We start from the raw sequence: 27923 nt of genomic DNA, 5'->3' as shown, positions 1-27923 counted from the left end.
ACAGCTTCCCACAGCACAACCCCGCCATGTCTTAGAAACATCGTCAGATCATATCGTTATTTCTGATATTACGAATTTATGATTGAGAGATGTTCTGAATATACAGCGGGGATGTACTGTGCAACGCTGTGGGCTGAACACCTTATTTGAGACCTACGCCTCAATCTTGCGGTCCTCCTATCGCTACTCTTTGATTGGAATCTACTCCCCTTGAAGAAACGTATTTAAACTGTTGTGTGTGTCCCACCCACGGACAACGGAATCGCCAGAAGATTCGCTGAGTCACTGCTCCCGTTTCCATTTCCTAAATCCGAATAGCCGAATATAAGTGTCCATTCCCCATTCGGGGAAACTCTCCAACCGCCGTCGGCGGGGCCCCTCTCGCCCGTCGCAACTTTAATTAGCCGGCTGAGTTCAGTATTCTGTGCAATCTCTAGGGTTAATTGTGAAGTTTAGCTAAAGAGGGTTGATGGGGAGGCATGGAAGCAGTCGTAGTAGTAGTAGTACGAAGAAGAGGAGGTCGAGTGACTCGGACTCGGAGTCTTCTGAAAGCAGCTATGAACGTGATCGGCGTAAGAAGAAGAGGTCTTCACGGGAGATTACAGAGGAAGAAATCACCGAGTACTTGGCGAAGAAAGCACAGAGGAAAGTATGTCTCTCTTTTTCCATTTGTATTGCAGGCTTTGGGCTCTTTATTTGTCTCTGATTATTTTCTAGGGTTCTTTGTGTTAATCCCCCCCCTTCTTTCTCTTTTGATTTTTAGGCATTGAGAGTTGCGAAGAAACTGAAGTCGCAGACAGTTTCTGGTTACTCCAATGACTCGAATCCCTTCGGCGATTCCAATCTCAATGAGAAGTAAGTATTTCTCCATTGATGAATTCGCCCCTTTGTGGCCGTAAATATGTTCACTGTTAAGCAATGGCAAGCATTTATTTCTACTTTGGTTCTCTTGTATTGTTTCTCCCATGAAGAGGAGAATTCGTTTGTCAGTTGCATTTGGTTTTATCTATGATTTGCAATTGATTTTGCATTCATTAGTTTTGTCGAGTTTATATTTGGTTGGAGTGTCGGTGCCTTGTGTTTGTTGTAAGAGATACAACACATACATATGTGTGAGCCCTAGTAACTATTTTTGATAGTGTAAAACTCAAGTTGGTGAGTCAGATGCTTATTTTGAAGAATTCCCTAGGACTTAGATAAGCTGGCCCCATGTATGGGTGGGTGGTTCTTCCTTGAAGAAATTCAGCTGAAGAAGAAGCCATTGGATGAAAAGATCAACCACAGGTTCAAGTGTGTTCTTTAAATATTGTTACCTAGTCAGCAAGGTTCAAAGTATATACGCTCGATATGCAATTCTTGTCTATCAGACGTTTCAAATGGCCTTTAAACATAGGTAAAAAATTAACTAGAATTTTATGAATTGGGTCAGGACAGTATACCAAAGGTATTGACCCTTAAAAGTGGCCAGGTGCCCTAATTATGTGTATTTAACGTTTTCTATCCATACAATGCGGGGTGTATCATATCAATGCTTTGAACCTTGCTACTCAGTATTCTGGTTGAGATGGAATGAAGTTTTGCAGGGCAGGCTACCTTGCTTGTTTTTTGGAAGGTTCCATAATTTTACTCTTTTTAGGTGTCTTTATCCATGGTCGGGAATGAATTCCTTTCTTTTGCATTCCTTCTGATACAATAAGGTGTATGACATTCCATTGAACCTCTTAACCAAGTTGTCATTGTTATCATTAACAGCAACAGCCTTATAGTATGCAGTGTTTAATACAGGACTTATGTGTCTCCATTTTGCTCCAACTGGGGTTATTATCTTCTTCCAAAGGACATTTCTGGAGCTTTTCTTACTGCATACATTCAATCCTCCTTGTTATCCTTATCCCTCATTGTTTCAGTCAATGACCTTCATTTCATTAGACTAGACCTTCTCAGTTAACTTTATCTTAACCATCATCACTTTGTGCTACCTTCAATCTTCCTCAAATGCATTTATTTATTTATTTATTTAATTTTAATCTTGTTAGTCTCACCATAATTCCAACTCAATATCCTCATCCTGGCTAGAATCATCTAAAGGATGCTTTGTTCCTCGGTTTGAAAACAATAATAATCTCCACCATAAAACATCATTATTTAAAAAAAACAACTATACTGTTTCTGTTCAATTAAATTGGTATTTGTAGGTTGAAGATTATTGAAAAAGAATGTTCTTGAGAAGGAAATCAAACAAAAAAAATGAAAGAAAAAAGTGAGAGTAGGGATGCAAACGGGTTGAATCAAATTTGGATAGGGTTATATCCGAATTCAATTTGTTAGGAATTACAAGATGTTCAAATTCGATGGATCTAAAAAATCTTTAGATTTGAATTCGATTTGATCAAGTTACGGATATCCAAATGAGACCCGATTAGATTATCACCAAACAAAATGAAAGTTCAAAGAGGATTCTTACATCCTATTCATTGAAAGTTGCAAAATAATAAGACTCAAAATTTAAAATTGGTTGTTGGTCTGACATTTGACATCCCATTTTGTCAATTTAAGGCTTGAGAATTGAAACAAGAAGATAAAGAAAAAAAGAATAAGAGTGAAATTGAGAGAAGTCCAAAACTTGAGATCTGTTTGGCATTTGAGATGAGATTTGATTCTATTTGAAACAGGAAGAAGAAAGAAGAAATACCTGACATTTGGGACCGATGGTGCTGCTAACTACACAATGTTGTTCAACTAATTGTGGCTAGTTTGGGTGGTAAGATGATGGACGATATTAGAGGTGTAATGTGGGCCATGTTGGGCTACAGTAAATGTTGTAATTGAACATTACTGGGATCCTGAGTTCAGCAACAGAGTCTTGTTGTTAGCAGATCCAGACTCTGTCATGAATAGGGCCCTTCTGTTTAAATGGTTATGGCAGGCAGTATTGGCTTGAAAATTATTACTTATCGAGGAAAATTAAAAGTGCCAGCTGTGGCGTTTGTTTGGATTTCTCAATCTTTGTTTAGTCCAGCTCTGAGTGCCCCAACTCATGGAGTTGTTTGGGATCAATATGTTGGAGTGCCAAATTTAGAAAGTTTCAAAGTTTTGGGCTGTTGATGAAGCATGTGAGTGATACATGTGAAAATATACTATAAATACTGTTAGTTTAAAATAATTATGGATTGATTATTTTAACAATAAATTTAGTTTTGTGTATTATGATCTTTAAGTGGTCTTAGGCATCTTGGAACAACAGGTGGAGGATTGGGGGCAGGGGGAATGATTTGGAGATGTACAAGGGCTGCTATTTGTTGGACAGTTTGGGAGGAAAGGGATCAAAGAATTTTCTCTGAAAAGGAAAGAAGTAGAGCGTCCATCATTGAAACCATGACTATTAGGGTGGTTCATCGGGTGAAGTCCTTAGAATTATTTGAGGGCATATCTTCAGATGATCTGTTCAAGAATTGGAAGGTAGTGGCTAATTCAGCTCCCCTCAAGTCTGTGACATGTCCACTTTGGTCCCCACCAGATGTTGGTTCACTAAATTGAATTTTGATGGTAGCAACGAAGGTAATCTAGGTTCCTCAGGGATAAGAGTAGTTTTCATGGATGAAGAGGGAAAGTTGTTGCCCTTTACTTGGTTCCCATTTGGGGTAGGTGATTCACTTAGAGCTGGGGTTTTGGCGGCAATGGAAGGGATTAAAAGATCAAAGGAGTTGAATATCAGAAAGCTGATTGTGGTAGGTGTCTCTAAATTGGTCATAGGATGGCTGCAAAAGGAGGAGAATGGAATGTGGAATTTTGCCAATGAAAAAGAAGTTTAAGCGGTTGACCAGGGACTTGGAGATAGAACTACAGTGGGTAAAGAGGACTGTTAATTGTTTTGCAGATACACTTGCAAAGCTATTGATAGAAAAAAGATGCACTTGCAAAACAAGGGCTGGGAAGGGAAATTTTGTTTTGGGATTTGTTGTAATTGAACATTTACTTGGGGAGGGTTAAGCGAGTTTACTTCTCCCTGTGTCCTTTTATGTATCTGTTTCTAATCTTTAATTAAATTCCAGTTATTGATAAAAAAATGATGCCAGAGAAAGTGAGTAAGAGGGGCTGATGCATGGTCAAGTGGTCATTAGGTACTTCTTTGCAGGCCAACTCCTAAAGAGCTCCAAAGGTTGGCATGATCCCCTTTTAATTGTTCTGGGCACTACGGTCAAGCTTCATTTTTTGGGTGTTACATCTTGTTATCTCCTACAATACACAAGTTCCTTGGCATCAAGTTTTATCTTGCTAAGGAGGGATAAGGTGAGTGGCCTGTATTTTCCTTCTTCTCTGCTGGGCAAGGTATCTCTTGGACATTCTTTATATTTTATATAGTTTACAAGGTGCTAGTTGTGCCACTGGGCCGGCCAGGGTGGCCCTTGGTTATGTTTTTATGAGAAGTTGGGAACGCAAGTTTTTTTTTTTTTTTTTCCTCATATTATATGATTGTGTGTATGCAGACATGATTGGACCTAAGAATTGAGATGGATAGTGTCCCTAGGCCAGACTCCAGAGAGCCTGAGAGGTTTTGCATTATCGATGCCATGGATAACTGGGGTTCCAATCTGGCAACAAGATGTTCTTCCTTCAAGATCATCAAAGGCCCTCACATTCCTAGACATCATTGTTGAAAATCAATGATCTAATAGAATGTATTTTGGTGACACATGTACTCAAGCACAAATACATATATTGTTGATCTATTGACAATATATTTTCTAGGCACCTCTCTCATAGCATCCAATTGGTTTCTGGCTTCCCAATTGTAATATCTTTTTCCTGAGTACCATGGTCAACTAATGCTATGACACATACTTTCCAAGGATGGAGGTTTAAGTGACAATTAGATTGTGAGTCAAATTTTTCTGAGCAACCTCTTTCTTTATTTGCCCTTTCATGGCCATCCCTTTGATCTCCTTCTTTGTATCCTTCTTGCTCCTTCTCTGATAATGTTTTTTTTATCAACAAAAAGGAAGAAAGTACTTTCATTGTGACAAAGGAGAACCTATATGTGATTCTTCTGTTTCGAACTCTCTTTGTTATTTCTCACTTTTCAAATTGCATTTAGTTTTGTTTGCAATTTGGAGTATCTGGTTTTCTTAATTTTGTATTTTTTAGGAGTTCATTTTTTTTTTATATATAGATCATATGTTACAAATGGATGGAATTAATGACTTAACAAGCTTAACATGATAAACTAACAAAAATAGTTGTTTTGTTGTTTATATTTTATTCTGATATGTTCATTGTGTATGTAGGTTTGTGTGGCGAAAGAAGATTGAGCGTGATGTTGCACAAGGTGTACCGCTTGAAACGTTTTCGGTCAAAGCTGAGAAAAAGAGACAGAAAGAAAGGATGGTAAGCAATTTATATTGTGATTAAGTGCTTGATGATCGGTTACATTGAAATATTGAATAACTTGATTTCCTGACCAGGGATAAATTGATCATACTTAATGTTTATTAATTTCTTATGGGCTTATATCAACAGTTCAAATTTTAGAGAAAATTTTGTCAAAATCATATAAAACACATCTTTTAATAGTAAAGATGTCAAGTATTTAGTAAATAGTCATACAAAACACATCTTTTAATAGTAACATTTTCAAGTTATCCATCAAAAGAAAAAAAATGTAGCAGGCCCCATATAATTGGGACAAGGTTTAGTTGAGTAAGAGGAATCTTTCTTTATGTTTTTTTGGAAAAAAGTGAGGTAGCTTTTATTAATAGAACAAAGTACAATAGGCCCCCAAGGAAAATGCCCTTGGCCAGGCACACGCAAAATTACAACTCCCACAGATGGGGCGTATCAGTTTGTATCATTGAGCGTTTTTTTTTTTTTTAGTTTTTTTTCCCGAACCTGTTCGGGGGGGGGGGGGTTAAGGCCTCTATACCCCCTAAAGTCAAACCCCGAAACCTATCCAAAAAAGGGCATATTGGGGGGTCACTGATACAGACCTATATGCTGCGAAATTTTGAACCTTTCCCACAGTTTTCTGGTCCTCAACAAAGCTACTAGATTACGCTGCTGAAGACCCTTAGCTGCAGAGATCAAGGACACTAGAGATGGGGAGAACAACAAGGGCAGAAATTATTTGGGCAGTGTGGGAAGAGAGAAATAACATAATTTTCCCAGGGCAAGCTCTTCCTGCTCATCTATAACTCTTTAAGAGGATTGGTCCCCTCCTTACTTTGTGGTGTAAAGTTGAATTTTGACGGCAGCTTTGTAGGTAATCCTGGCCCTCTGGAATTGAGGTGTCTTTAGAGATGGGGAAGGAAGAGTCCTGGCCCTGTTTTCTGGCCTGATAGGCTTGGGGACTCTCTTAGAGATAAAGTTTTGGCACTCTTATAGGGGCTCAAATTGGCTAAACAACTGAGTTTTCAACAATTGGAAGTGGAGGGAGATTCAGAATTGGTAGTAGGTTGGATGCAAACAAACAGTTTGGGCACTTGGTCCCTTGGACAGCCTGTAAGGGAAATTATGCACCTAATGAGGGAGCTTGAAGTACACAAATGGACTAGGAGGTCAGCCAATGCAATGGCCGATACCTTAGCGAAGCAAGGAGTTAGTAGGGAAAATCTTTTCTGGGCATGTTCATAAACTGTTTGTGTTAAGGGGTCACCTTGCCTATGAAGGTGGCAGTTGTACTGGTTTTCCTTAAAATTAAATGAAAGTTATTGTTTCCCATAAATAAATGCATATATTAGCGGAGCAATCACAATAGTTGTTCATGCAGATTTGTGACACCCCTATGGTTGAGTTGATCGCACAGCATCCCTTGGCCTGAGGAGGTGCTGGTTCAAACCCGCAGATAGGCAGGCTTTTTGCATTATGCCTGTGGGCTCTGCATGCACTTTTTCACTTACTGACTGACTAGGTCTAGTGTATAGCACCTCTCCCCCGTGGGGGCTAAAGGGACATTAGAACATGCACACACACAAAGAGGAAAAGATATGTAGAGAGGAAATATGTGTAGTTAAGTTTCAAAGTCATATTGGGAATAAGTCCAATTTATATTTTATATTTGCTATTTTTCTCCCTCCTGACAGAAGCAAGCTCTGTTGAGATTAGAGAATTACATCATAAAGTTCTGTCAAGCAAGGGCATGCATAAATTTTCAAGTATTTCGCTGTTGATCAGGGCCAGATGGCTCTGTTGTCTTTTCTTTTTGTCATTATTTAATCATTATGATTCTTTGATGCAGTGGGGCTAGAACAAACTATCACTAGACAGAAATGAGAGAGTAAGAGAGAGTATGTGAGAGAGAGAGGGAGGAGAAGGGGTGGAGAAAGAGAAATGAGAGAGAAATCCCAAGGAATCACTCCAAGAGGTCCTAGAATCACTCTAGGGTTTGTAGGAACCACTCCATTCAGCAAGAGAGCTCTTAAGAAATCTTCATTCATTCATTCATTAGCTTCAAAAGGAAGAGAATACATCTATTTATATAGAGTGACTTGTGGCCCGGAATACTGTTCACCATAATTACAAAAATGCCACTCCTTGTCTTGTGCATCAAGAAACGCAATAACTTTCTATCTACCAATGGAAGTAAACTGAAAATTGAAAGATAAGCCCTACTAAACTAGAGGAACAAGATGTTTAGCCCAGGCCCCACACGGGACTAGTTAAAATGACAAAAATACTCATACTTCCAAATATACAAAAAAATGCAAAAAATTTAAGAAAATTCCATATTTGATTCTTTAGCTCTTGCATTATTCTCCCCTGGTTCAAAAAAACCCGTCGTCAAGTTTTGAAGATCTTGAGGATGAAAAAGGACTAGTTAAAATGACAAAAATACTCATACTTCCAAATATACAAAAAAATGCAAAAATTTAAGAAAATTCCATATTTGATTCTTTAGCTCTTGCATTATTCTCCCCTGGTTCAAAAAAACCCGTCGTCGAGTTTTGAAGATCTTGAGGATGAAAAGTTGATGTACCTCAATGACAAAAGGAGTAGTAATTCCCATAACTACTTCAACATACTTGGACTGTAGAGTAGATGTCACACACAAAGCTATAAATGGATCTTGAAAGCATTATATGTATGAAATATTGCCTTCCATAACCTTAGTTGTTAAATAATCAATAACATTAGCTTCTTGACCACTTACATCACCAATCAACCTATCTTGTGGTGAATCTTCCCCTTGCTTATCACTATGAGCTTTCACATCCAAAATCTCAATTGCAGCATTTGGAACTTTTCCTTCAATCTCTAGTTGAGAAATCTCCATCTCTATGTGTCCACCTCTCCTTGGTTCTTCAGCAAAATCTTGAACTTCTGCCATTATTGATGTTGGTGGAACTTGTACTATGTCAACTTGTAATTCTTGAATTGAATCGAGTTGAACTTGCAAGGTAAAGTCATGACTTACTTCCTTACTAACATCTACTACAACCAACACATTTGCATCTTGCCCCACTTCTATCTCTTCTTGATCATTAACCTCAAGTTGATCATGGGTGTTGGAAGTTCATTCTTCAACCATTCTAATCTTCTCTTGGCTACACTCTTTTGATCTTCAATGTTTACAACTTCTATAGGTTGAAATTCTTCATTCACAACTTTATCTCTAGGATGGGCATCAACATGCAAGAAATCATCTTCTTTATCTTCAACTTTGTACTTTCTTCTCATTGGCTTCAAATTCTTTGTTGTAATCAACTGCTTCTTCTCTATCTTAAGAGCCAATTCAAATGCATGATTTAAGTCATAAATCTGAATTGTAGACAATTCATTCTTGATATCATCCCATAGTCCATTCATGGAATGAACTGATTTGTGCCTTTCACTTTCTATAATGTCACATCTAATATTATAATTCATTAAACTTATGCATATATTGAACTATAGATAGCATACCTTGCTTGAAATTAGTCAACTCCACATATAGATCATCATGAAAGTATTGTGGAATGTATTTTTCTTGCAAATTTATCTTCATATTTGCCCATGTGGTAATAGGAAATTCACCTCTATTTTCTAGTTGTTGCTCAAGAGTTCTCCACCATACTTTAGCAATACTCGCGAGCTTCATGTGTGCAAATCTAAATCTTTGTTTTTCAGACATATCATGCCAATTGAAATATTCTTCTAGTATAGCAATCCAATTAAAGAATGCTTGTCTGTCTTCATCTCCTTTGAAATTAGGCACTTCCCTTTCTCTTCTAACATTCTTGAAAACCTTACTCTTATAACCAACATTACTAGAACTACTTTCTTCCACCAAGTTCTCAAGTAAATCAACCATAGACCCTTCATATGGTTCAAAAACCCTATCATCATTGATTCTAGGCCCATGAGATTGTTTAAATGATACTCTAGGCCCATAGAATCGGTCACTTTGTGAGAACATGGTGATTAACCACTAGCTCTGATACCAAAACTAATGTAGTAGGGCTGGGACAAACTAACACAAGACAGAAAGAGAGAGGAGAAAGGGTAGAGAAAGAGAAAAGAGAGAGAAATCCCAAGGAATCACTCCAAGGGGTCCTAGAATCACTCTAGGGTTTGTAGGAACCACTCCATACAACAGGAGAGAGCTCTTAAGAAATCTTCATTCATTCATTCATTAGCTTCAAGAGGAAGATAATACATCTATTTATATAGAGTGACTTGTGGCCCGGAATACTGTTCACCGTAATTACAAAAATGCCACTCCTTGTCTTGTGCATGAAGAAACACAATAACTTTCTATCTACTAATGCAAATAAACTGAAAATTGAAAGATAAGCCCTACTAAACTAGGGGAAGAAGATGTTATAGCCCAGGCCCCACACAGGACCAGTTAAAATGACGAAAATACCCATACTGTCCAAATATACAAAAAATACAAAAAAATTAGGAAAATTCCATATTTGATTCTTCTGCTCCTGCATTATTCCTAACCTTTAATAATAAACTCTACAACACTTACATTCATATTCTTGGTGCAGGCAGAGATCGAAAAGGTGAAAAAGAGGAGGGAGGAAAGGGCAATTGAAAAGGCACAACATGAGGAGGAAATGGTTAGTTCAATTTTTAACATTTTGTACTATTGTTGTTCCCATCAAGGATAAAGTTTAACAAGGAACTATGCAAAGCACAAGTTAATTTATGGTTCCTTTTTCTCTTTTCTCTGTTGTATATAGAGTCATAGACAAATACAGGTTACTATGGGAAAATTACCTTTGTTGATTTTGCAGGCATTGTTGGCAAGGGAACGGGCTAGGGCTGAGTTCCAAGACTGGGAAAAGAAAGAAGAAGAGGTATGGAGCAGATTCATTGCATCACTCATTTTCCTGCTATTGCTTCATTTGAAATAATTATGTATCTATTTTTGTCTTGGAGTTATGATGGTTTCTGTTTTAGCATTTTGTTGATGTAATTATGATATGTAGTCCTTAATTCTCTTGCATTCTTGAATATTCCAATCCTTTAGTTGCTAACATATTTAATCTACAGTTCCATTTTGATCAAAGCAAAATCAGGTCAGAAATTAGACTGCGTGAGGGGCGTACAAAGCCTATTGATATTCTATCCAAGAACCTTAATGGATCGGATGATTTTGACGTTGAAATAAATGAACCTTACATGGTCTTCAAGGTAAATATGTCATATTCATTGAATTCCATTTTGTTCCATTTAGTATGCTAGTACTATATAATTTTCTGATATTTGAGAGTAGAGATTCTCTTCAGGAAAAGAGAAAGGCAATTCACAAAGGAGGATATGAATGAATCATTTGTTTTTTATCAGTATGTCATTGCTTCTCCTGTCATATTATGGTTACATGCCAATAACATGGCATAACAAGGGAGAGATTAATAGGATACCAACCGTGTAATTAGAATGAGATGGTTGAAATGGACAGGTGGTGATGGAATTGGGAGGCATTTTTAGGGATGAGGAAGTTCATATAGTGGCCATATTTTCAGGTCCAATTAGAGTAGGAGACTCTCTAAGAGCTGAGATAATGGTTGTCATGAAGGTGTACAAAGGGCAAGGATGATGAACTTCAACAAGCTAATTGTTGAAGGAAATTAAAAAATGGTGGAGTGGCTGCAGAATGGAGAGGGAGCTTTTTGGCAGTACAAAAATGTATTAAAAAAATAGATGGATGGCTAGAGAGATGGATGTAAGTTTCAAATGGGTACAAAGAACAGAAAACAGATGGCTGATGCATTAACCAGACAAAGGGTGGGGAGAGATCAGATTTTCTGGGCACAATTGTAAGAAAAGAATGAATGGGGAGACAAAAAGTTCTTTTTAATCTCTAATGGATGGATGGATGTATACTCGTACATTAAATTACTATTAATAAAATGGTTGGTTATTGATCAAAAGAAGAAATGGACAGGGCTGGAGAAATCACTAGGGATAAAAGGGAAGTTTGTATAAAATGATAAGGCATGCAATATAATAGGGAGTGGGTTGTTGGACAGGTTGGAAAATATCACTTGGGCTAAAAGTCAAGAAAGAAACTACTTAATTAATTCTTGTTTCTTCTAAAATGAAACAGATTACTAATCAAGAGAGAGAAGCCAATCAAACACTTAATAAATAACTCCAAACCTAGCAATGGGATGGTTTGACAATTCGAGAGATTCACAGCTCTATTACCCATCTGCAGTTCTACCAGATTCTTTGAAGAATATAACCTGAGAGAATTTAGAAAAAATAGCAACTAAACTTCAAGGCCGTATCCTTGAGAATGTGCAACATATAATTGAGAGGCACTTGGAACGTCTTGGCATGGACATAGGGACTGGTTTCCATCAGAATCTGATTTTTTTTTTTTTTTTTTTTTGCAAGACCTTCAAGCATTATCAATAACAAATGAACATTTTATCAATTGTGGATAAAGAATGATATACAAGTGTGCCTTGGTACAAATATAGGCTAGCTCCCTGCTGCTCACACACTAAATTCCATACTTCTGTATAATCCATTCTGACCTTTAGATAAATCTCTCTCTAAATAAACAGTCTCTTTGTGCTCTTTTACTGACCAGTGCATAGGGGTGCTCATGGTCCAGTCTAGTTTGGTTCCAGACAATCTCAGACCAAACCATAAAATTATGGTCTGAGAAATTTTCGGACCAGAACAAAACATTTTAGTATAGAAACCAGACCAGATCAGGCTGCTTTATTATGGCCTGGTCCAGTTTCTAATACAGTTTGGGCTCCATTGGGCCTAACCAAATAGGAGCCCGTTTGGGAGGGCTTCTGCGATGATTGATCTGCATTGACAGAGCTGCTTCCAAGAAGTTACCTACAATAGCTTCATCAAAAGTCAATTTTTGGGTTCATGTAAGCCTATTTTTTACTTTCTGGGTTTCTTGGGTTATACAATGCCAAAAGCTGTTTCGTGAATGTCCTCCCAAATGGGCACTAGAAAGCCCATATAACATACAACTTAGAGAGGAGTTAACCAGGTTAGGTGTTTAATGGTTAATCAGGTTTCAAATCTTATTATGAAGACCCATATAGAGCACCAGCTAGACTATTTGTTGGTCTCTGAACCCAAATGAACATCATCCTTAATTTCCTTGCCAAGTATGTGTGATGAACTCTCCCCTATAGAGCATCAGATAGACTATTTGCTGCTCTCTGAATCCAAGTGAACATTATCCGTAATTGCCTTGCCAAGTGTCTAACTACTATCAAGCATTATTCATATGCATTGACTTGGTTTTAGCCTATAGTTTCTGCGAGATAATTCTCTTATCATACACTTAGACCATTCATTTTCTTCTTGTAAATGTGATGTATGCTTATGCTCTTTAGTTCTAAATCATGCCCACATTTTTTTCTTTTTGATGGCATTTGTTCTGACCACTTGTGATATTAACATTTGAAATGCATACTACAGGGTTTGACAGTGAAAGAAATGGAAGAACTTCATGATGACATAAAAATGCATCTTGATCTGGACAGAGCAACACCAACACATATAGAGTTTTGGGAGGTATTTCCCCCCTCAGATACCCATAATCTCATATAAATATTGAATGGCCTATTGGTCTTACATTGTGCATAGGAGATTTTGCTCCGTTCATGGTAAAATCTTGGGCTGACAAGCGTGAAATGCAAATCCAAATCTGAGTGCCCAATTTCTGCTAAAAGTGCCGGAGGTTAGGTCCATTTCCAGTCCACCCTTCTCAAGATCCTGGATATCCTGGACCACCATTGAGTAATTTAGATTTAAATTTCCAACTTATCCAGTTAGGATTGGACCCAGATCAGTTCCATATATTATGAATTACTGACAAAATCAATTAAAAGTGTCTTCAAAATAAATTGTTAATTATACAATATACATATAGTAGTACAATCATATCAAAACCGGATTTACTAATTAGATAAACAGATATTTTTGGGATCCATATGAGCTTGGATTTTGGAGAGGACTTCAGTTTGATAACCTTAGTTGTGCATAATAATATTTGTGTGGTCTCAAAATTGCAGTACTTGTTAGACCAGCAGATCAGCCAACTCTTTCACCAGGCTGGAAATGAATAGATCTCAATATTGTTTTGGGGAGTGACCCCCAGGAATATAATCTGTAACTTGTAAATTTTGTAAAAGTGAGATGTGTAGCAGGGCTAGGCTATTTGTGAAGGGGTGCTTGGCACAGCTACAGATTGCCCACCATTTTTAACAATAATCAAACACTGATGAATAGCATTAGTTATTGATAAAAAATGCAATACATGCTGTTTACATTTCTTTGTTTATTTGGAGCCTGCTGGAAAAATTTGCATGAACATACAGCTTGTCATTTTCTTAACCAGAATATGTAATTCTGTGAAAAATTCAATTACACACATATACATATTAACATATGTACTTTTTAATATGAATAGTATGTTTTTTGAAAATTTATTTTTTAGTTTGTTTCATTGTTGTAACCTTCTTTACCTAAATAAAATAATCCACTCATTTAATTGGCATACATCCTAGTTTATTCGTATGTACACAACAAGCTGAAATTATTTGTAATTTCTTTATATTTTCAGATATGATTTATTTACATTTATATTCTTTTTAACATGATACTTTTTAAAAGTTTTTACATTTCATTTTTACAAGTATAACCTTTTCTACCTAAATAAAATAATAATTTTATAAATTTTCATATATTCTAATATTTTTCTCAATACAAACTAACCTAGATTCTACAAAATTTCAAATGAAATTTTGTCATATACAATTTCTTTATTGGAACTAAATGGCTTGTAAGTAATTGAGAGTGGATAAAAAATGTTTAGAATTGTGTTCAATTTTATTATATTGATTCTTCTATTTTATTTATTTTTATCAGAGAAAATCATAACTATTAATTTTAGTTTGTAAATTAAAAAAATGGGTCCTACTCTCACATGTCATGGGTGAACACGTGATTGGATATGCTTTTCTCACGTGAGTGGAGATGTTGTTCTAACATGTACATTTAGTAAGAGAAAATAAAAGAGATATTTTGGGGTTAAGAAAGAGATTATGAGAATTTTGATTTTAAGTTGTCTTGTTTTATCTATAACCAACTAAAATATCAAGTTTTCTTAAATTTTTGGGGAGTAATGAAGCCATATGCTGTAGCATCTTGTCGCTGTAACAAGGTGCTTGAGGCTAGGTGTTCTGCCTCACCTCAAGGCGTGTGCCTTAATGCATTGCCTATAGCTTTTTAAAACCATGCTTCAGTTTCAGCTCTTTCTCCATTTCTAAGTCCGTATACTTTTTTGTTTTTCTTAATATCTGTTTTTTTGGAAATGGTGAAGTACAAAATCATATTAATAATTAAAGTAAAATTTTGCAAGTATACTCCAGCTATAGATATACAGGTCTGTAGGAAACCTGTCCTTTTAGGCCAAGGACTTGTCTAGACTTTTAGGTGCTCGAGGGTGGAGGCCTTCTAACCTATATGGCTACATCGAATATCCTAGAACGTTAATGAAACTTATTTGAATGTCTTTCAACTCTGAATTGGTATGTAATTTGAATAATACATTTAATTTATAGATTTGCATAAAAAAAAGAGACTTGTTTGATATCGTAGGTATTGCCTGAAATACTGCTTTGAATCATTGTACCATTGTCAGAAGGCGCTATTGCCCTATTTATTTACATCTTTCCAATTTTTGGCACATTCCCTTGCTGCTATAGTAACTTTAAATGCATGTATATGATAATCTTTTCTGTTTTCAGGCATTAATGGTGGTTTGTGACTGGGAGTTAGCTGAAGCTCGAAAAAGAGATGCACTAGATCGAGCTAGGGTCCGTGGAGAAGAACCACCTGCCGAGTTGCTTGCTGAAGAAAGGGGCTTACATTCAAGCATTGAAACTGATGTTCAGAGCCTTTTGCAAGGAAAAACTTCCAAGGAATTGGAAGCATTAAAGTGCCAGATTGAGTCACAAATGGATTCTGGTGCAGCCAAGGTGGTTGAATATTGGGAGGCTCTTCTGAAACGTCTCACGATATACAAGGCAAAGGTACATAGTTGTGCACATTTTTGAATGGTTTGGTTGCTAATTTGCAACTTCTGATTGAGAACTTACAGGTTAATTGCTAAAATTACAGGCTCGTCTGAAGGAGATTCACAGTGATCTATTGCGTAAACATCTACAACGACTAGAGCAACCTGTGGGAAGTGAAGATAACTTGGAAAGTGATCATGATTCAAAGCCTAGAGAGGATATTGAGCTTGCTGTTGAAGGTATGGACTCTCAGCTATGGCCCATATTCTTTAAATTTTGAGAAGCCCTTTTTTGAGCGCTCTAGCTGATATTTTTCTCTTTATATAGATGATGTCCAACCCTACTCTCCTGAGCCTATAATGAATGAAGAAACTAGTGAGCAAGAAGTGGAGCCTGGTTCATTTTCACCCGAGTTGTTGCATGGTGATGAGAATGAGGAAGCAATTGACCCTGAGGAGGACAAGGCCGAGCTGGTAATCTATATAATGGCTTTCTTCTATTAAAGTTCAGCCTTCAAAAAAGGATCGTGTTGCAGTCAACTGTTGCAAAACTAATTTTTTACACCTAGCAGTGTACTAAATCTGATGATATACTTTTGCAGTTGCATTACTGTGGAAAGATAACTCTGACTAGATAAATAGTGTGGCCAAGGAACAAAATCCTAGCCCATGGTTTGAGACAGAGACCCACACTAAAAAGCTTTGTGGCTCAGTCCTCGAATGGCCACACCATTTATATAGTGCATCTTTAGGACTCCTTATATTGTATATAACTTGGGATTATTTCAACAGGAACGTAAACGTGTTGCTGTTTTAGAAGAACAGAAAAGGCGGATTCAAGAAGTAATGGCATCAAAGCCAGCTCCTGCAGAAGATAACATGGAACTGAAAGCCATGAAAGCTATGGGAGCTATGGAGGAAGGAGATGCAGTATTTGGGTCTGGTGCTGAAGTGAACCTGGATTCACAGGTGTGATTTTAACTCAACTATTTAAACTTGTTGCATCACTTGGTAATCATCTCCTTCCTATTTAGCAAGTTCACCATCTCAACATGGACACGCAGGTATATTGGTGGCACGACAAGTATCGCCCAAGAAAACCCAAGTATTTCAATCGTGTTCATACCGGGTACGAGTGGAATAAATACAACCAGACTCACTATGACCATGACAACCCACCTCCAAAGATCGTGCAGGGCTACAAGTTCAATATTTTCTATCCAGACCTTGTTGACAAAACCAAAGCTCCAGTATATACCATTGAAAAGGATGGAAATAATAGTGAGACGTGCATCATAAGATTTCATGCAGGACCTCCCTACGAGGACATTGTAAGTTATACGCTTTACCCCTTAATTGCAGCAATGTGCTTGAGTTTCCATTTGAATTAAATTTGTTATCAATGTGCTGTGAACTGATTTATTGTAACCAACCACATTATAGGCATTTCGGATTGTGAATAAAGAATGGGAGTACTCCCACAAGAAGGGTTTCAAGTGCACATTTGAACGTGGTATACTGCATGTTTATTTCAACTTCAAACGGTACCGTTATCGGCGGTGAAATCTGCTTCATGGTTTTCCTCTTTAAACAGCACAACGTCAAAGAAGCCCCACGACAAATGGTATATATATTTCCTCCTGCCTACACTGCGGGAGGTTTCTTGATCTATTTGCATCTACCGAGTACTGAACCAAAATGGTTTAAGGCGTTGAAGATGTACTTTATAGTTTATTCTTCATAGGTTCAGTGTAACAATATATTTCTTTTTACAATGTTGATAATTGTTCGAAAGTAAGCTTGCAATGCATTGCCTTTTTAGTTTTAAATAAAGCAGAGTTGAATTTATTGGAAATTCTTTTTCAGCTCATTCCACCGGGAGAGAGAGAGAGAGAATAATGTGTTGGTTTCCAACCTTCTAGCATGGAGAAATGCAGACAGCAGTCGAGGACTATTGCAACAATCTAAAGCCCATATGGAGTAATGTGTTCAGGTATCAGCGGATCACTAAAATTGTGATACATTCCTCCATTTTGTCACTGTTTTCAACTGTAAAAACTCTAAAAAAAGCAATGATTGTCTATTATGCATCTTTGTAATGGTTCCTTTCCATTTTGCAATAATAATAATAATAATAATAAAAAAGAAATTCAGAATCTGCGTAACCCAACGCGAACCCGAATGACAAGCATCATTCCCGTAATGACTGGGTCCGGATGTAGTAGGCACGTTAGGTAAGCACAATGAGGGAGCACCTAATAGTTGTTTGACACCTGTCCCAGTTAATGCACCTTTCTTCTATACGTTTTTGTTCCCTTGGGAATTATCTATTATTTTATTATTTGTATCAAAATAATTAAAATAAAAAACAATAAAAAAGAAAAACCTGTCCCAGTTAATGCGCCTTTCTCTCCAACCTTCTGCCATTTTAGGTTCTCCCACCTCTTGACCTTCAGCCGCTCTTTGAATTGCCCAAACATCGATGAAGACTGGTTTTAGCTGGGATATGGTAGCCATTGACATTGATAGCTCTAATGGACTCTCTTGCAATCAAAAAGGGAGCAGGAGGATGTAATCTTAGAGTCTCTTTGATAACAGCTTTTAAATAAGCCATTTGAGGAATGTCATCTTCGTCAAACTTGGATTTCTTACCCACAGCACGTCTAACTTCGTGGGCTTTTCTCATCACTTTGGGATTCCTGACGAGTTCGGTCATGCTCCATTCCACAATAATGGCCGTCGTATCGCTTCCACCAATAAACATGTCCTGTGAAGCAGTAGTGGGAACATGACATATAAGATACATGAGCAAATTAGTTAAGAAATACATTATTTGGAGGGCAAAAGCCAAAATGAGTACAAAATTGCATTTGTAGGTCGACGCATGGATCAATTTCGATATGATATCCGAGAAAGCCAACAATTGTAATGTCATTTAAAGGAGGCCTAAACTGGGAAGATCAAAAAGTGTTCTTAATTAATATTTGGTAGTTCAGAAACGGAAATGAATATTGCCAAACTGATTGCTTTGATATTGTCTCGAGTGATGGGGATATCGAGCGTTGAATCCTTCTGAGCTTGGAGCAAAATATCCAGAAAGTCTTCTCCATCCCTCTGGTCCTTGCTTCTTTGGTCATCAGTAGTACTAACATGACCTCCGATCACTTGATCCAGGAGCTTATCCAACTCTTGAGACGTCCTCTTTAGCCTCCCATCCAATCCGGTTACTGTATCGATCCATCCTAAGGGAAGAAATCCTGAACACTAAGCATTCCCAAAAGTGACATTACCTCCCTTGTCAAAGGCCCGATCCGTCTGCTATCATCATCTTCTTCTTCAAACTTGCTACTGAAAGCGGCTCAAGAAATCAAGTAATCGGATAGAATGGTAAGTAACTCGATTAGATTAATTGAGTTGCGCAACTGACATGCGCGAGATATCTTCTCGATCAAAGGAGCAACCTCTTGTTCCCTTATAAATCTGAATGACTGCACTCTCTTGACGCTCAAGAGGCGGAGAACAGACATCTTCTTCATCTGTCTCCAGTACTCGCTGTAGGGTGCAAACCCCAAGTCATTGCAGCCATAGAGAAGCTTCTTTGCAGCAGTTGTAGAAGGCCCAGTTGCAAAGTTAGTATCTTGCGTCTTAGCGATCTCCATAGACATCTATAAGGAGGAAACGACGAGCAGAGGGACACTGCCCAAATGCAATAGAATGAGCGGCCCATACTTTTGAGACGGGGCCCTGAGAGAGCGGTGGGGAAGCGTGCCAAGTTGGTGAACATTTCCGATGATTGGAATCCTCGTTGGAGACGGTGGCAACTTGACCGAACATCCCCGGAGTCTGAACAGGAAGACAAAAGAGAAGAGAAGAAGAGGGAGTGAACAAGGCAACAGAATTCCTTGCTGCTCGGCCATCGGATGTTCCAAGCGGCAGGGGCAGGTCAACTGCTCGGCCATTGGAATGCCCCCCAACCAATCAGTTGCAGCGGCTGAAAGTGAAGAGGTGAGAGAACCCAAAACGGCAGAAGGTTGGAGAGAAAGGCGCATTAACTGGAATAGGTCAACCCTCACTCGCTGTGCTTACCTAACGTGCCTAATTGCCTACTACATCCGGACCCGTAATAGCTCACATTCGTCATGCCCGTAATAGTTCGTATTCTTTCATCGGCCACGTAAACAAGTTTTCCAGGGTCCCAAATATAAAAGCACATTATTTCATTAATCCTCCGTGAAGAGCACAACTGGGCAGGTATTTCAGAAAAAAACAAAAAAAAAAAAAAATAGAACCAACTGAACAACAAAGCTCACCTCCCGGCCCCGACATAAAGACAGTAGTAACTCAAGGCACTCAAAAGAAAGCTGCTCTCAACTCAGCAGTAAAACATGACATCTTTGACGCTTTCTTTTATCTGAGGAATAGACCGAACTGTACCACTCCTCTCCCTCTCCCTCGTGCTTCTAGCTCCACCAGAAGACCCACTGTCGGATAAGTCCCCTTCAATGTAATATCTGGCACGGAATGCCGCTAAATGTGCGTAGTACGCAGGAGGGACTGCAAACATCATGGGAAATACAATTATCAGATAACCACCCTACGTAAATAATGCTTCGACTGAACTCAAAGCAGCGAAGTTGAGACAAACCTACTGACACTGACCGAGTACACCTTGCATATCTAAATAAAACAGACGATAGAATCAGATCAGTTGATTTTGCTTCAAGAAACTCTAACTAATAAGAGAAATGTATGGAGAGCATTACGTGTAGCATAAATTGTTGGTTAGTGTCTGCAGGGCATCGGCACTGAATTTGTTCTCATCCAACAAGACATGGTAATGAGTGGGCCGGCTAGTACCCTTCTCAAGTAATATACACAAGTCAGAAGAAAGGAAGCAATCGACAAATTGAACAAACATGCAAAATGTCATATGGGTCAACCTGTATTCCAGCATGGCTACAGAGGTAAAAATCGAACTCTGTAGGGTGGCAAATAGTAGTGTCCACAACAGTACCTAAAAACAAGGACATTTTGTAAGGATGGATGCAAAGATGAGAACGGATCAACATAATTTCATCAGACTAATTTTGATACCAGGGAGAATATTGCCACTTCTATCAGTAAGATCACGATTATTGTGATCTGCTGGAAATAACCGTGTATGGTGTCTTTTCTGCACTACGATAAATGTCATTCGAGGTAGATATTCCTCCTCCAATGATACACAAGCCTGAAAAATAAGACCTCATAGTATAAAGAAATATGACTGGGGGCAAAAACCAAAGATAGAAAAATTCTTGGCACTTCTAATTATGACTCAATGAAATCGTGTTGGACTTGATTTCCAACTGACTTTGGCTAGGCTACATCTTCTTCAAACAATGTAGGTATTAGGTATCAATGTTTCAATTATAGCTTAAGTCCATACTCCTCTTCAAGGTCATATCTCCTACTGTCCTACATTATGATTGGGTAACTTCTAGTAGAGATGTAAAATTCCCTGCCTCAAGGACGAAACATAATCTTGTTCCAGTCATCCAATGTAGGAGGCACCAATTAATGGTGGCTCAGTAGGCAAGTTCTCTGGCTGGTTGTAGCGAGCCTGGATCTACCGTACCATTCATATATCTGCATTAGGACCGACTCACTTTGAGCTTCTTTTGGAATTCTTATAATTGTTATTGTTCCATAAGTAAAGCTCATCATGTGGTCAAAGTTTTGCATTATTTCTTTGTATTTAATTTTACTTGTAGAAAGAAGAGAATATTTTTTTACTCTACGACCACTGCCTTCTCACCTTTCTGATGGCATCTACCTCATGAAGCAAAACCTGGTTGAACTGTCCTTCACTAACGCCATCTCTAAGAATAATACAAAGAAAAATGTTAGAAGCAAAACATCTAACCACTTCTAAAATAAATATCAAATATCATTTATTGGGAACTCATTAAGTGAATATATACCTATAGAAAAGGATCCTATCAGGCTTTCGCCCAGTTGATCTTTTAAAAGAAATCAGTAGTTCCCTGCCAAGAGCCAACAAGGAGATGATAGAATATACATGCACAAAAAATACACACGAAAATGCCATGCATAACATTTTCTTACCGAATCAATCCTCCATGAACTACACCCTTTTGAGGATCTTGAACAACTTTATATAAATCCTTGATCAACTCCTCCCTAGGACCCTGAGCAGAAACCAGCCCCCGGTACTTCGTTGCCTCTGGCCAGTCCATTGAAGCAACCACCTATGATTTTTATCATCATCATCAAAGGACAAGTTTTCTGCAATAGGATTATATACATAGAAAAAAAAAAGAAAAAAAAAAAACGTACTGCTGCTATGGAAGGGCTTGAATCCTCTCCCTGAGGTGGATGTGTTACATCAGCACCGAAGATAATGGTAGGGCGATCAGTAAGAAGGGGAATTCTTCTTTCTACGGCATCGACTAAAACTGTATTCCGCCCCCCAGCCTAAAATCATAAAATAATAATAATAATAACAATAATAATGCCAAGATACTGAGATAAACAGAATTCAGCTTTTGATTTTATCTAAAGGGCAATGGAATTCATCAAGGGCACAGACGTTCAGGTTTAAACTACAGAATCATCGGCAAGATAAAACTCCAAACCTTCACATTGATCTTGAGAGCAACATTTTCTAGATACTGCTTGCTGAGCTTTCCAGCTTTCTGTGGCTGGCAGCACTGAGAAATCATTCCTAACTCTGTTTCACACACTCGTTTTATTCTTCCTGTGTGAAAATAGAAACACATAAGTTGAGGAAAAGAATTATTTCATGCAGCCAAAAATCCAGGCTTAAGTTACATTTACCATAATGACCACTAGCATCAGGTAAAATTATTATCAGCAACTCAAGTTGCTTTCCTGTCACTCCCCTGCTTGCTAGTGTCTTCCTGGATTGGATCTCAATTTCTGCAAGAGTCCTCTCGATTTGATCAGGTCGAGCTGGAACCATATTTAGTAAAGGGTTTGGATTGAAAACCTGTCAAGAAAGAGAAGGATCTTCATTAACTGTGTGTACAGTAACTGTAGAAGAGGAATTAAAAGTTTTACCATTCCTTTACTAGTACACATGCCAGCCAGCTCCTGACAAAATTGAATTGCAACGTCTCTATTCAAACGTGAAAAATTCACACAAGCCCAGTAATTTACAGTTCCTCCCTTGAACATTTTCTGCACCAGTTTCACAGATAACAAAGAGTAAGCCTGATGCCAAAACACTAACCAATAGACAGAAAGTATCAGAATACCTTATGCAAAATCTGACAATACAAAATGCATAAAGATCTTAATCCTAGGCATCATAGAACACATCCAGCAAAACAATTCATGGTGGCAAAGGGTGTAATAGATGCAAAGCTAGCAACCATGTTAAAGAATAATACCGAAGAGTAGTCGACATAATGGGTTCTACAGTATGTGGTTCATCAAATAAGATAGGATAAAACTACTAATCTGCACAAGATATACATGGTCTTAAAAGAAAGAGAATAGAGAAAACACATGGGATACTGAAACAGGTGCCAAACATGCAAATCCATTTGACCCAGGATGCTAATGGGCTCAAAACATCATTGCAAGCACCAAGAAACCCCAAGCATGGTCCTACCATGGGCAATTAAATTGTTTATCATTTTTAAAATGTCAAAAGAACCCATTCCCTTTGGCTTTGGTTTAAATCTTAATCCCCATGTTATCTCGCTTAATAACAACATGGCATTAACCAACCACTTTATTTTCATTCCCTTCTATTTCTATCAGAACTCTTAATTCACTGATCTTTCTGTACAAACAAGTTACTCCAATTCACATATCAAAGTCAACTAACCCACAAAACGCTATTTAATCAAGCAATTACACGTCACAAATTATCGACAACTAGAGTAGGCTATAATTTTATACTAAAAATTTTGGCGGTGGCAAAAATGGAAAAAGAACCAAGGAGGCAGAGCCCCATTTTTAACCCTTCGTTTCTCTCTTCTCAAAACACACACGCACACAGACAAACTAATAAGCAGCATCCATAGTACTAATATTACAGCAAGGCACTGCAGCCCCACCCTGTGAATTTTGTCACACAAATGGACATTCAATCACTTAGAAAAGCCCCTTTTTCATACAAGTTATGGCATTCAGGCCAGGCACTATTGATGACCTAGGCAACACCTTGACATCTAATTTGCTGAGTTTTCCTGCACCAGGCTTCCAATTTCCTTAATGTTTCATCCCTCATGTATCCCCAAAAAGCTGAGTCGATAAATATGCATTGCAAAAACGGAAAGGCAGTCTATTATAAATTCAAATTATAAGATTCCTAGCAAAGTAAACACATCATAAAATTTAGACAGATTAAGATAGAAAAAAGCATAAGTTGAATGGAAATCTATCATAAAGATCATAATTACTAGATAAAATACGGATGCAACGAGTAAAATGTTAAGAATTTTATTTTCACCTTATTAATCATATTCCACTGGCCAACACGCGGTTGAACCTTGGTTTCTCGCCCTGTTTCATGATACTGGAGCTGAAATAGGCAAAGTACAAGGCATATCATGCAACCATAAATCGGAAATAACAAATTACACCAATGGATAAAAGAGGGATTCAACCACATGACTACCATAGGTGGTGGTAGAACTCGGCATTCAATTGTTGCAAGCGTATCTGTTACCCGAATTCCAAACTCCATTGCGTATTCATCCTTGTTATAGTTACTTTCCTTCATTATCTGCATATAATGACAGATATAACGATTATGAATGGACATAGCACAAGATGAGAAGAGTTTACAACTAGGACTAATTACAAATGAAGAAATGATGGCAACTATCAAGAAGAAAGATGAGTTAAAATTGCCTATACCTGTAGAATACTACTCTCCCTTTCACGGGGACGTTTACAGGTTGCTCTCAAGAGTGCAGTTACCTGCTTCTCATTCAACTTCTTGGAATATCGCTGCCCTGGAACAATTCTGCACACCTGAAATGAAAATCAACCTTTAAAATTGTTGAAAGAAAATGCCAGTAAAATGCAAAACTAATTTTGGATGGACAAGAGAGATCAGAAATACAATATAGGTAGAAACAAGCAAACCTCCATGGGTAAATAAATAGGTTTTGTATCACTTCCAGACTGTAGGGCTGGCAAGGAGGCATACTTCAATTTAATTCCATGCTTTTCAAAGAAGTACCGGACCACAGTCATGTTCTTCCCACTCTCGTCCAAGGGAAACCTAAGTGGACACAAGTGGTATGGTAAACATGGTCATCAAACAAAACAAGAAGAACATAATAGACTGTTGTAAGTTATATAATCCATCACTCGTTCATGAAATTTCCAATACGATTACTCCAAATAAAAACTGGGAAAGGCCAACAAGCTCACATCAACTGGCTTGTAGGCTGAGTTGTAATCCCAGTAACTTTGTAACGTTTACTGTATTGCATGTGCAACACCTCAACCTTAACATTTCTTAGGGCCTTTTTAATCTGACACAGAGAGAAGGGTAACACTGTTAGAGAAAACCAGGAGAAATTATAAGAAGTTTATGCACCACACAACTTGGACAGACAAAGCATAGAAATGTAAGAACACAGACGTATAAACAGTATTAAGAGGTAACGTAGAAAAACTAAATAAATAATGCAAAATATTTAAAAAAAAATGTACAGGGGCAAAAATAGTACAGAGCACCTTAATGCGATTGGTATCAGACATTGGCCTTGAGAGATCTTTAACATTTAGATATTTGCAGACAAAATCAACTACTTGAAGAGGCTCGTAGAAGGATGTTGCTGATACATCTTCAAACAATAAAAATGTACAACATATAGAATCATTATCAATACAAGATTTACAGAAATGAGAAAGCTCAAGTATGACAATTAAGCAATTAAAACTAATCGCCAAAAAATAGGATATTGGAACCAAACTTGAAATAGGGGACAAGAAAAAGTGAATACCGACGTTAAGGGATAAACCCATTTGAGCAGGACGAAGACTCTGATAAATGCCCCTCCAATATTCCAATCCCTCACCTATCTCGTGATTCTCACCCCTTTGGCCAAATTTTGGTGAGAAAAATGATCTTCCAACAATAGTATAGCTGTTGCCATAGAATGGAAAAGGATTAGTGAACATAGATTTGTACCTTTGTAGCACTATGATCTTGTCAACATCATTGAAGACTATTAAATTACTTTCTGGAGAGTGACTCTCTGAGAACCACATCAAGAACTTGTATGGTTTCCTGAGGACTGTCCATTTGTCTGCCACTCAAGAATTGTTGTAGGTGGTATGTATCAGTTCTGGACGCTAACTTTATAGTCACCTTGAATTCCCTCTCCTTTCTACACTCCAAAAAAGCATGTAATTACAAGCATGTTTTTTCCGATGGGAGAACAAGAAACAAACAACCAAAGATGCATTGAGATTACTGAATTAGGAATACAGTTATCAAACCTTGGTCCAGTTTTTGCATCACCATCAACCAACTTGACGACAAACTGATTTGAGGTAAAGGGCAATGGGCCTGCTGTGTAAAGACTTTTCTTGCCATCATAAACTGGTTTCCTTCTACCCAAGTGAGTTTGGCCATACAAAGCAACAAGCTGAGTCATGACTTCTCTATTAACTACTCTGGAAGTAATCTCTGGAGTAATTGACACCTATGCCATTCAATCCAAGAAGAGCACATTCTTTAAAGTGCAACCTTTAAAGAAACAATCTAGAAAAGCAAAGATACAAAGACTAAAAGCTTAATGAAACCGTAGGTCATAACCACAAGTACCGGTAGATTGGTTATACCAAGTTTTGGTTCAGATTGGTTACTCAATGTTTCAACATACAAGTGTTTTTCACAGCTGTTAACCTTAATGCTTTATGTGCAATAGAAACTATAATATTTGGGCAAAGAGTAGGATTTGTAATTGAGAACGTATTAGCACCTCAGTTTAAGTGTACCAACTTCCTAATACCATGGGAAGTACTTTCCCCAAGCATCCTTGCGTTTTCAGAAGTCGTACGAAATATAATCAATTAATCTAAATTTTTTAAGCATTTGAATGCATGTTGAGATCTTCTAAACAGATTCATCAGTATGATGGTAGAGGTGAATCAATCCGAATATTGCTAAAGCTTAGCGGTGAGTCAATCTTCAAAAAAAAAAAAAAAAAAAACACTTAAAATGACTTTGTTCCGCCCTTAAAATCCACGAGACAATCCATTTCCGATGTGGGATTCCAACACGACCAAAAGAATTTTTCATTCCATGTGGTCTCCAAATACCTCAAACATGGGAAAGAAATTTATTGGTCGTAAGTTCTTATGATCTTAAAGACTAAAGAATAACCGTGATTACTTCTTAGAAATTGTTCAAAGCTTCAAAATCAAGAAAAAAAAATGATTTGTCAAAAAGAAATATGTCAAGGAAAAACACGCATTTAATGTAGGCCACAAAACGCAAGTAATAAAAAAATGAATATGGGAGAAAATATCGGCTAGATTCCCAATAAGCAATAGGGAAAACTGATAACCAATCAACTGGTGTTAATTAAAGACAATTATACCAACTTATCAATCAAAGTTCTTCCATTCAATACCCTTCCGGCATCATAAAAATTGTCAATAAATAATTAGACAACCCAAGAAAATCCAGAACTCGAGGACATTTGACGTGGAATGAGTAAGTTTATGATGTGCATCACAGAATGGCTCAAGAAAAAAGTAATAGGCAATTCAAAAATGAAAACATAATAGGCAATTCAAAAATGAAAACATAATAGGCAACTCAAAAAGTGAGGAATAAAATCAAAGAAAAAATGGTCCAACAGATAGAACACATTATATACAAATTCCAACGCAATTACAGAATAAATATTTGAGAATGTCAAAAAAAATTAAATAAGTAGTAATTAAGAGGATACTCACGTCATAATGGTGAAGGTTCTTCTCTGAAAATGAAATTAAAAAATGATTAGCTCTTAGAAAGCACTTAGTTCCCACTCGACCGGAACCTGGCCTAGCGGGACAACTGACTGCCTTTGACGAGGCCGGAGTAACTTCAGACCCTGAAACCGACGGAGCTTCCACCTTAAGCTTCTGCTCTATTTCTTGAGACAAAGCAGAAACTGTAGACGAAGTCGATCCCACTTCATAAGTTGCAGCAGAACGAATAGATGGAGGAGGAGTTGGGGCGGAGACGCCTGCAGATCTTCCCCCTGGTCCCCGGCCACCGAGCCTGCCTCCAGCTCTACCTCGCTGAGATGACGCCACCGGCGCCGGTTGTTCGGATGGAGGATTATTGCGCCGGCCACCTCTACGACGCGACATAGTTGATCGAGAAGAAACGAAGAGTAGGAGAGAGCGTGCTTCACTGCTTTATAACGAAACTAAAAGCTTGATC

The 27923-nt window shown here is 37.8% G+C and overlaps 2 protein-coding genes and 1 pseudogene across 5 annotated transcripts; 1 reads left to right on the top strand and 2 right to left on the bottom strand.

The window, feature by feature from the left end:
• Window positions 1-91: 91 nt before the first annotated feature.
• On the top strand, window positions 92-17636 carry LOC148847245 (cactus-binding carboxy-terminal, cactin). Of its 2 annotated transcripts, XR_016100861.1 has the most exons (14): window positions 92-649; window positions 764-855; window positions 5286-5385; window positions 9969-10040; window positions 10218-10280; window positions 10477-10617; window positions 12886-12981; window positions 15219-15503; window positions 15592-15727; window positions 15816-15961; window positions 16280-16456; window positions 16552-16818; window positions 16931-17111; window positions 17354-17636. XR_016100861.1 is itself a non-coding variant. In XM_088950212.1 (13 exons), exons 1-13 carry the CDS (start codon window positions 470-472, stop codon window positions 17048-17050), a joined length of 1875 nt encoding a protein of 624 aa, XP_088806338.1. In that variant the 5' UTR covers window positions 92-469; the 3' UTR covers window positions 17051-17342. The 2 variants fall into 2 exon arrangements, 1 of the variants encoding a protein (XP_088806338.1); XM_088950212.1 differs by lacking the exon at window positions 17354-17636 and having other exon boundaries at window positions 16931-17342.
• Window positions 17530-27923, bottom strand: LOC148847243 (protein argonaute MEL1-like). 3 transcript variants are annotated; one of them, XR_016100860.1, is made up of 24 exons: window positions 27449-27896; window positions 25982-26187; window positions 25720-25869; window positions 25483-25625; window positions 25214-25323; window positions 24905-25008; window positions 24614-24752; window positions 24383-24499; window positions 24141-24248; window positions 23973-24044; window positions 22571-22690; window positions 22328-22499; window positions 22126-22247; window positions 21827-21964; window positions 21596-21738; window positions 21451-21513; window positions 21285-21348; window positions 20582-20717; window positions 20428-20501; window positions 20251-20345; window positions 20133-20164; window positions 19798-20041; window positions 18140-18254; window positions 17793-18030 (listed from the first exon to the last, which is right to left on the bottom strand). XR_016100860.1 is itself a non-coding variant. In XM_088950211.1 (22 exons), the coding sequence occupies exons 1-22, from the start codon at window positions 27848-27850 to the stop codon at window positions 19860-19862; spliced, it is 2892 nt and encodes a 963-aa protein (XP_088806337.1). In that variant the 5' UTR covers window positions 27851-27923; the 3' UTR covers window positions 19671-19859. The 3 variants fall into 3 exon arrangements, 1 of the variants encoding a protein (XP_088806337.1); XR_016100859.1 differs by having other exon boundaries at window positions 17530-18254; XM_088950211.1 differs by lacking the exons at window positions 17793-18030; window positions 18140-18254 and having other exon boundaries at window positions 19671-20041; window positions 27449-27923.
• On the bottom strand, window positions 17940-19152 carry LOC148847244 (cytochrome P450 71A1 pseudogene; annotated as a pseudogene).

This window comes from Nelumbo lutea, chromosome 6 (genome assembly GCF_056320005.1).
Source record: "Nelumbo lutea isolate HS-2025 chromosome 6, American lotus-T2T, whole genome shotgun sequence".
In the NCBI taxonomy this organism is placed as follows: Eukaryota; Viridiplantae; Streptophyta; class Magnoliopsida; order Proteales; family Nelumbonaceae; genus Nelumbo; species Nelumbo lutea.
Note: the sequence above shows the minus strand (reverse complement) of the source record. Positions and strands in the feature narration are given on the sequence as shown.